Source organism: Ostrea edulis, chromosome 2, assembly GCF_947568905.1.
Source record: "Ostrea edulis chromosome 2, xbOstEdul1.1, whole genome shotgun sequence".
NCBI lineage: Eukaryota > Metazoa > Mollusca > Bivalvia > Ostreida > Ostreidae > Ostrea > Ostrea edulis.
Genome location: NC_079165.1, coordinates 7,615,299 through 7,625,968, shown reverse-complemented (window position 1 = coordinate 7,625,968; position 10,670 = coordinate 7,615,299). Strand labels below are relative to the sequence as shown.

General features: G+C 35.5%; 1 protein-coding gene across 1 annotated transcript; it reads right to left on the bottom strand.

The window, feature by feature from the left end:
• LOC125680780 (uncharacterized) lies at nucleotides 1-10,605 on the bottom strand. Its single transcript, XM_056157511.1, has 4 exons — nucleotides 10,466-10,605; nucleotides 7,375-7,505; nucleotides 6,361-6,480; nucleotides 1-3,671 (listed from the first exon to the last, which is right to left on the bottom strand). Exons 2-4 carry the CDS (start codon nucleotides 7,487-7,489, stop codon nucleotides 2,125-2,127), a joined length of 1,782 nt encoding a protein of 593 aa, XP_056013486.1. The 5' UTR covers nucleotides 7,490-7,505; nucleotides 10,466-10,605; the 3' UTR covers nucleotides 1-2,124.
• Between the last annotated feature and the right edge of the window lie 65 nt (nucleotides 10,606-10,670).

The following is a 10,670-nucleotide window of genomic DNA, read 5'->3' as shown; positions in this document are numbered from 1 at the left end:
AACAGCATTTTGTTGTTTATTGCACATGCACTTTTTGTACATATAACACTTACACATTACAATGCAAATAATTTGTATAAAGAGGCATCACATTACAATATATATATATAAAATATTTATCCATGAAACATACTTCAATAATGTACCAAGAAACAGAAATAGAGAAAGCATTTCCAAGATAACGTTCATGATATTTGTTTGGAGAGACGATGAATTCAAGCGAGCACCAAAAAGTCAACATTTATCTCTAGCTTTGGTTTGAAAATAACAGATAAAAATGCGGTACTAGAGATACAAATATAATATTGCATTGCCCATTGTTCTTTGTAAATGAATACACACATGAAACAATCAAAATAATTTCAAGAGGCTACAAAAGATGCTTGTTGATAATTGAGTTGTTTGGTCATATTCTAAATGCATATAGTCCTTGCATGTATTGGAACTTGTACTCAGAAATGAATTTGTATTTCGCTCAAAAGTAAAACATTTCTATAATCATTAAACTTTGCAAGTTTTCCAGCAGAAACTCCCAGCAGGTCATTTATTCCACTCTCCAGGGATATACTCATCGATTCTCAAACCATTAATATGATACATGTTCACTGTTCATGTAAACACCCCTCCCGCAAAAAAAAAAAAGATAAAATTTTTCCTTGAGAACCACTTATGCAGATTATTTTTGTATCTTTGACACAAAATTTGATGTACCATTACATAAAGCTACTGAAGACAGTTCAGTTTGTTTCTTATTCAAAACTAACCCCAGTGAATAATACTTTCATAACATGTATTAAAGCCATTTCAAACAGTGAGAAAAATAACAGTGTGATATGGCACTCCTTTAAATATCTCTGATAAAATGAGCTGAGAAAGTGTTCATTATTTGAATTAAAGCCTGTGAACCACGATTACCTAACCTATCATCTGCCTGCGTTCAAATTGTTACAGAAAGACTTCAACTTCTTTCCTACAAGAAAACTTCATAATTTTAGTACTAAGGAAATGCATACAAAAATAAAAATTGTACATGGTTTATACTTGATAAGTCTATTGCTTATTGCAACATACAGTTGTGGAGGGGAGGTTTCGAGATTCTAATATGTAAGCAAGTGCTTAGCAGCAGTCAACACCCTTTGATCATTACAATGTTGGAATTGAAAATCAAGAGATTTACCTTTCAAAAGCCAATGCACAAAAAAGAAGAGAAAGCAATATATTTTGATGAATTTGGACAGTATTGTCATGAATTTCATATTACCGGTACTAAACATTGTGACAAGACAGTGCTTTAAATGGACATAGAAATTCATAAGTACACCGAATACTTTCATTTGGAGGAAAATTTGAAGCAGTATAGGTAAATACACAAGATGAGGCAAAGGAATTGGTAGCACGCCCTATAGGAATATATGTATATCTACTTTGTAATAACAAATCTGTCATGCATAATTAAAGCTAAGGAAGATTTGTTCATCAAAAAATTAAACGCTTCTGTATATTAAAACAACTCATAGCATCTATATTACAAGTCAAACTAAATGCACTGTACAAATACTACTGTACTTAATATGCATAAGTAAAAGATTAAAGAAATACTCAAAAAAATTTCAATGTATACATCTTCAACTCGATTCAACACATATATACTAAAAATACAACCATTTTATTGCAGATTGTACTTTCAATCTACAAAATATATGTATATCTATTTAAAAATAAAAATAAATGCATATCATACCATGACTTAGAAATTTTCCACACTTTCTTAAACTACTTTCAACAAACATTGTACAAACACCAATATATACACATATACATGAACAAGAAATACAAAATATGAAATATGACCAAAACATTCTATGAGAGCAGCATGAAATGGTTCCACCATGTTCATTCAGGAGATAAAATTTAAGTAGACAATAGAAAAATGATAAAGTACGTTTTGAGAGGAGATCAATAAAACTTTGCGAACTGCAAAAACTCTATTACATGAACATGTATTTTTCTACTAAATACATGAAGCACTATACTGGCACAGTGTTAATTTCTAAACAGACAAAATTCAGTACCACTGAAAAACTTAGGGGCATATTTTCTCCACGAAAAAAAAAAAAAAAATCTTCAAGCTGACACTGTTTCTACAAGGGACTCTTTGATAATTTCACCAAAATTGGAACTCCCTCCTGCCTGACAATTTATTTCCATAAGTCCGGAGTGGGACTGCGTAATCGACGTGATGGGGTCTACTTTCATATCCTGGGAGGCCATGGAACCGTCAAGGTTCAAATATGTCTTACCAGTAACAGCATTGGTCTCACAATTGTAGCCCTCAGAATATCCACCGATGGGTGTGGAACAGCGATCTAAGTTGTTGTTGCTACTGATGTGCGAAGAAATGCCCGGACAAGCCGCAGCAATTTTGTCACTGGTGGTGTTGGTCATGGTCGTGTAACTGAAGGTGCTCTGGTTTGAAGAATTCGGCTGCTCCTGATTTTGCATCAGTTTATGTTGCTCCCATTCGAAATGTTGTATGTCGGGGTAAGATGAATCAAGTTTGTAATCAAGGTTGGTGGGGTTCACAGCATTATGGAACTTCGGGTAATAATGGCTAGTTTGTTGATACGATGATTTGGTTTTGCCTTCACTGTCACAGTATTCTGCTCCACTGCAGCCAGCAGGATTCTCAAATGATGATAGATTTTGATAGGTTTTAGGGAAGTCTGTTCTCTCAACATAATTTTGCGTATTATCATTAGGACAGGCTTGGTTTGCTGGGTAGCCTCCCCCTTGTTTATATGGGTAGTAAGATGGGCCATTCTCAGAATGATAGAGTTCTTCTCTATTGTCATTGAAAAGTACAACACCGTTTGGCAGAGTGCTGGAGATTTCGGTCATCGGCTGTGTGGCATTGCTGTAGATGTTCATGACAGCTCTCTGCTGTTCCGCCTCCGCATTCTCCACTTCCTGCATCATGACATTGCATACTTCCCAATTCTGACAATCGCGACAACTTCCAAGCTCGTTACTATTAAATTCACTCAAATCAATGACTCTCTTGGTGTCATTTTCAACCGATATGTCAGTCTCCGCAAGACTTTTCTGGCTTTCCTTCGCACAACAATGTTCCATCTTCCCTGTGATAGGAATATCTGTATCCTGCCTTTCGAGTTCGAGTCTCATTTTAGTATGAATGAAATGAGTCTTTACCCTAAGAGGATTAAATTCTATACGACCCACAGGATTGCCACACCCCTCTTTCGAACAACCACAAGGAAATGACTGTCTGTCCACCTGACAGTTAATGCCAGCCAGGCTGCATGCACAACTCTCAGGATCACAAAAAATATTGCAATCACAACCACAAAATTCACGAGAAATTCTCACTTTCTTGCAGTAATCTTTCTCTGTGCCATCAATTTTTTTCACACCTGACTGCCTTAGAGTTATTCGTCGCTGCTTTACAGTCAATGGCTGCAGGAAATAATACTCATCAGCGTCTTCGAAATCCGAGTCATCTTCATCACTGCTTTGGTCTTCCATAAGAAAGTCTGGAATTATCTTCCCCTGCCGTCTCTGCTCCTCCAAGTATAATTTGTGAATTCTCTTTTGTTCCAAGAAGTGTTCCGACAGAGAGAAGTCTTTTTTGTACAGGTGCTTGTCTGACATTCCTGTAGAAATGAAAGAGACTTCAATAATAAGTGCTTATTTAAGTAACTACTAATTCAAATCATATTATGTTTAAACAAGAGGCCCATGGGCCACATTGCTCACCTGAATCACCTTGGCTCATATCTTAAAGATTTTCCCTACATATTCGCATGTAAAACTGATCCCCATTGTGGCCCCAATCTATTCCCGGGGGCCATGATTTTACAAACTTTAATCTGCATTATGCCAGGAAGTTTGTATGTAAATGTAAACTTTTCTGGCACGTGGTTCTTGAGAAGTAGATTTTCCCTATATATATTTGTATGTAAAACTTTGATCCCCTATTGTGGCCCCACCCAGGGGTCGAAATTAACTTTTTCTACCACAGGCTAATTTTAGCCTGTGGGTAAAAAATCCACAGGCTAAAATGAAAACCTACAAGCTAAAATGAAAATAATGAAGCAGTGCTCTTTTTATATATATATATTTTCAATCAGTGATTTTCCCCATCATTACTGAGCCTAGTGGGTCAACAGGCAGCGTTTGGACAAGACACTAAGTTACGTAAGTCATATGGTGCAATGTCTAGGTCTCTTGATTATCGCACCTCTAACAGTCTAATCCACGACTTGTTTACCGCAGGTCTAGATCCAGTCTTCCAATTTCATGCCACATCAGGGTTGTCACTAGTGATTTTTTAAAGCGAATACAGGACTCATGGCTTTATAAGCAGCACGATCACGAGTCCTATGACTTTTTTGATAATCGTCTACGCGGTGAGAAATACACCCGTGTCGTCACTACAACCCGACCTCAATATGACAATGATATTCTCATGATTCTGATAAAAATAACTACCGGAAGACTTGGTAAAACATAGATTCCGATATTTTTTTGTAGATAAATGAATAACAAAAACGTCATACTTAGAATTATTCAATTTAATCACCCCTATAGGTGAACAGGACTCGTGGCACATGTCGATATGCAATGTCCAATCTCTAAAGCATTTGTTTGACTCTGAGTTTCTTAAAAAATCATAAAAGAAAAATCCGGATAAAAACGGTTATTGAAATCGGTCGTTCATGTAAGCGTTTGTATGATTCAGAGTGCAAGTTTGAGAAAAGCGAATAGCACATCACCGTATAAAACGGATACGATACGATCATAGTTTGTAAATCACCACTCGCTAAGATTTTCGAGTGTCCATTATTTTTACTCGCTATTTTTCACATGTACTCGCATTTTGCGAGTATTTCTCGCTAATTTCGACCCCTGCCACCCTATCCCCCTAGGGGCCTTGATGTTAATTAACTTGAATCTGCACTATGTCGGCAAGCTTTAGGAAGCATTTATGTAAAAGTAAACTTCTCTGGCCCAATGGTTCTTGAGAAGAAGATTTCAATTTTTTTCTTATATATTTCCATGTAAATCTTAGATCTTTTATCCCCCCCCCCCCCCCCCCCCCCCCCCCCCCCCCCCCCCCCCCAGCTATGATTTCAACAAACATGAATCTGCGCCATGTCAGGAAGCTTTCATGTAAATATAAACCTTTCTGGTCCAGTTGTTCTTAAGAAGATTTATATATGACCCCCACCCTATTTTTGTGATTATCTCCCCTTTGAAGGGAGCATGGTCCTTCATTTGAACAAATTTGAAAGTCAAGGATGCTTTTTGCCAAGTTTGGTTGAAATTGGCCCGGAGGTTCTGGAGAAGAAGTCGAAAATGTGAAGTTTACAGACAGATGGACGGACAGAGACGAACAGGTGATCAGAAAAGCTCACTTGAGATTTCCGCTAAGGCAAGCTAAAATATATTCTGCTTCTTTTGCTTTAAAATACATTACATTGTATACACACACAGCATACCCTATCTTGAGAATCTCAAACTAATAATGGTATATGTACTGCACAAGCGTCATCTACCTGGATCTGGGTGGGGGGCAAGCTCAAACGATCAATGGCAGAAGAAAATCTAAATCAAGCAGTTGAGGTGGGAGTGGTAGTGGTTTAAAAACTCCCATAAGTTTTTGTCATCCGACATCGATTACATTCAAATTTTGGGGAGCAAATTAACTTTCTTAACGTACAATAAAAGTGACATATAAGACTATACGTGTATACTTTCATAAATTGTGACTGAAAAGTTAAAAAGGTACATGTATATCAATTAATATAAACAAAACAACAGTCAGATCTACATGTTATAGTGATGGGCAATCGGACCAAAAACCATAATCGATAATAATCGGACACATGTAATCGATTAATAATCGGATTGTCATTGAAGTGTTTTCCCTCTCGAAATAGATAACTGAATCATTAAACATATGGAAAGAACATTTGAATTCTTCTTTTGTTTTATTTGTTCACAGGTAAATAAATCAGAATTTCAATATATCAAGTAATGAAATTTATATACAATCTCAATGTCTCAAACATATCAGAGACAGGCCCCTTTATTTGATTGTTGAATGTTGTTGTTACCGTTCTTCACATCTCCCGCCATTTTGTTTGCTTGATTTTGATCAGGTTTGACATAAAAAAAATAAATTAAATTAGAACAAAGTTGAAGTGATTTCCAGATTTTGTTTGGTCAACGATGTCGACGACTTTTATTTTGTAATCGATTAGTAGTATCATAGGTCTCTGAACGACTGACAATCGATCATCGGCGACAATCCTTTCATCACTAATTTTCAATAATTACCCAGAGTCGATCCCCCTTCACTAGGGATGCAGGTAAAACCCTGGATCCGGGGGAAGTAAAACACAGTAACCCCTGTGAACTTGACAGACTTTTTCGTTTTCTTCCTCTTGGAGGAAAGACCTGAAAAAAAGAAAGATAAAATACTGTATTATTAGAGAAAGTGAGGGTGTTGGTAAAAATGGCAATCATTAACAATTAAAATAACGGTCTGGAAGAATAAATTATATGTAATATCAGAGCAGCATTTCAAACATGTTTGTGAAATACAAATGCTCCAAAACATGACAAAGGCCATATAATTTTCATTGACCTTGTCCCAAAAGTTTTGACCTTGACTTCTCACTTGTTTACATGTAAATATGACTTATTAAGAAATATAGGACCAAGCTCAAAATTGACATACATGCAAATTCATCTGACATAAAACTATGACCATATCCTTTCAAGTGAACAGATGAACAGAAAGGGAGCCTTTATTGGTGTCATATAGCTCAAAAGTTACGACCATGAATAAATTGAAAATGGACATAAAACATGAAAAGCAAGAAACTTAGGACGAAAACAATATGCACCTTGGTCTTAATACTCGATGAAACAAAAATGTTGGGAATGTCTTTTTTCTCTAATAAAGGGCAGTGAAAGTTATCACAGATCTATACATTTTAATATAAAAACATCTTTCATTGCATATGAATGCATGCGTGCAAACCATAAATTTATTATACACAACTACCAAGTGAACAGAAATTTTAGCAGCTAGAGGTTAAAGTGTTTCCTTAGAAATCTGTCTTATTCAACATTAAATTGTTGATTTTGTAGAAATCAATTGACTCTGTGAATGAACTTTTTCATCTCCCCAGGGGCCTCTAGTAATTGACCTGTCTGTCAATTCAGTGGATATATTATTCCCCTACTTTCAACATCTTTAATGAGAGAGACTTTGACCTTCATGTTTATAAGTCAAGGGGACTCAAACTATGTGGTGGATCCAAGGGGTGTGTGAAGAGTACAAACCCTGTAAGCTGTCCAGTGGAACATCGGAGCTGCTGTTTGTGATAACGGAACTACAGCTATTCTCTGCATCTGACGTCGTCGGAGAGGAATCCACCCCCTCCAATTTTCGCTTCATCTTGATAATTTACATCCTACAATACATCATCAAAATACAGCATTCTAAACCACAGTGCATTTATTGACTTGTACATTCTCATGCATTTACAAAACCAGAAAAGATACGTTACTTCATAAAGCAGTCATCATAAATCTAACCAGAAAACATACCTAAGAATATTAAAATATATTGTTTTGAGTTCTGCACCAAAATCAATAACAATATAAAAATGCAAGTTTCATAATCATAAAGTGGGACACAATGCTCTATGATCAACGAGAAATGATGAACAACACATCTTGGACCTATGACCAGTCGTAACTATGACTACGAGACAACACACTCTAATTGTTGAAATTCGTTACATCAAAACGGAAGTGATTTAAACTTTTTTCATAAAATTTAATGATTTTGTAAATCATGTCATCAAACACTAACTACTTTCAAACCTCCACTGTGCAGGATTAAAAAGACATTGATTGTAGCAACGGTGGCTGTAAATTGACCTTTAATTTGACAGATCAATTGGGCCTTCCAGTTTTGCTGCAGCAGGCCTGATAATAAACCCTATGCTGATAGGACAAGGGGTGTTTATCTCCTTTTGTCTTTGATGTTTGTAAATTCTTGAGAATCCTAATGAAATTTAAAAACTATTCAGAATGGAACTGCACATGATTGCCAAAGATGGCTACTTTTAGCTATTGTTTCCCTTTGGAATTCTGAATAAAAGGTGTTAACTTTCTCTACCAGACATAACATCTTTCAATGAAATACTTGTATGTGTTTTACAGACCATAGAACAGAACACGTCTCACCGAGTGATGTCTCAGTATGACTCAACCCAGACAAAAGTAAACCCTGCCAATGTTCTGCAAGGGACATGTAACTCTTGTACTTTACCAGAAGGTCTGAGAATTTAACTCCACAGACTTTAATCCCGATCCTCCACCTGTCCCCGTTACTGTGATCATTACATAAAAAAGTCAATTTCAAACAAAGATGTCATCTGGAATTCTTTTATTTCCATCCAGATATCATTATATGTCAGCTAACAACTTACTGGTAATGGTGCATGAGCTACCCTAGATCTGAGGAAAGGAACCTGAGGAAAACAGGTTGGAACAGGCACATGTATGGCTGGGCAACTAAAATAGTAGAGTGTCTAATGCCACCTAACACTGTATGTTAGGAGTCCACTATGACCTATTTGGTCTGATACAATTAAATTCATCTTTGATTTATTTCTATTGATAACCCAAATGCCTTGATCATTCATACAAATGCTTTTTCATTTAGATTAATTTAATGAATGAAAGTGCCATTTAAAACCAAAATTTTACCAGTATGAAAAGTTAATCTATGTAAAATAATCAAAATATATGACAATTTCGAATTACTGACCAAGAAGTTTAGGTCTTAAGACGATACACTGAGAATAGACTTAAGTCAAAATTTGATTACTTAAATCTTAAGATTTATCCAGCGTGGATGTTTAAAAAACTGCTGATTTATTAAAAAAAAAAAATTAAATGCAAACATGAAAATTTTATTTCAAAAGTTAGTTGGATTCGAAATTTAGACTGAAGTCTATTCTCAGTTTATGGCCTTGAGGCCTGGTCTATTCAATGCAAAGAAAGAGATGACGAGCACAAAGTCAAGACAGTGCTGATACAATGATCAATCTCATCAAGAATACACAATTAAGAGTAGAACAGCATCCCTTGTTGTCTAGTCACACCTGTTGTGAGCCCTCTATCTCGATCAGGTAAATGAAGTAATCCATAGTTAAAATCAGTATGTAAAGAACAGTCTAACAATTGGTGTGAAACACATCAGATAGCATTCAATTTAACAAGACCATCATAACAGTTATCATCACGGAGGAAGAGAATTTCGTTTACCATATGGAGTTGCATTAAAAATCATCCAAGTTACAACATGAATTTAACTCCCCTTCACCTCTCCATTGCTGAAAGTGGTTCTTCCCACCCAATTCCATTGAATGTGTTCCACTATACATGCTTTCACATTGCCATAATTGTTACTTTCTAAATTCAGCTTATGACATCACATGATCATGAATACTTCTAAAAGGCATATACATTATCTGACTATAAGAATAAATGATTAAATAGGGAATAAGCTTGTTTGCTTCTTAATTGGCATAAAATGTATGTATATATAAATATATATATACTTTTATAGCTAGATAAAAAAAACTTTTTTCATTGATATATGTATACATTAAGCTAGGGGGAAGTAAAGTTATAGAGCAAAAGCCTCAGTGATGGGTTTGTGTACATTTTCACCCCTAAACAATTAAAGAAACAAATTGACTGCATTTATATTGTAAAATGATTGGATTCTGACTTCACATCAATATAATGATAATCACGCAATCATTCTTGTATCAAAAATTCTAAATCTGCTTAGTGTTCACAGAACAGTTTATTGCTATGCAATAATTCAACTCACATCAAATGTTTTATGCATGAACAATTGGTACAATTTCACAAAAAACTGAAATAATATCCTATTTAAATTAACTAAACTCTCCGTGTAAATGAAGCATTAAATTAAGGATGTGGTAAGCATTCATCGAATTTCCTTTGTTTGGACTAAACATATACCATTTGTTTTGTGTCGTGTTTCCAACCTATGTTGGAAATTCATACTCATTATTTATAAATCAAACATAAAATCGTCGAGCTCACGAACAAATGCACCCCCCCCCCCCTTTCAACATACTAGACATCCCCTACTTTCATTCTTCACAATTGTAGATCATAGTAAATACTAGTTTTCCAATACATCAGTATAAACACCGTAATTCATGTTTTTAAACGTCTAACAGGTACCCGTGTTCAGCACTGATTGACAATGCCTGATTATATAGGGACACAATGACAATGGATCTGATCAAAAAAGGAAGGAAATCATAAACGTCAAATTTGCCCCGGATAGAGAGAAGGACGGATAATACGCATACTATACCTGTGATTCAAGTTTCAATCAACAGTCAATTGACCTATTACGGTAAATTCGGTGTAATCTCTTTAGTCGCTGATTGTTCATACTCGGCAAAGTGCACACTACATAAGTAGATGTGATTACTCCGCGAATAAACATAGTTCTGAATGTAACATTAAAAAAGCATATTCTCAATATGTAACATTTCTAATAATGATTTGAGTTCATA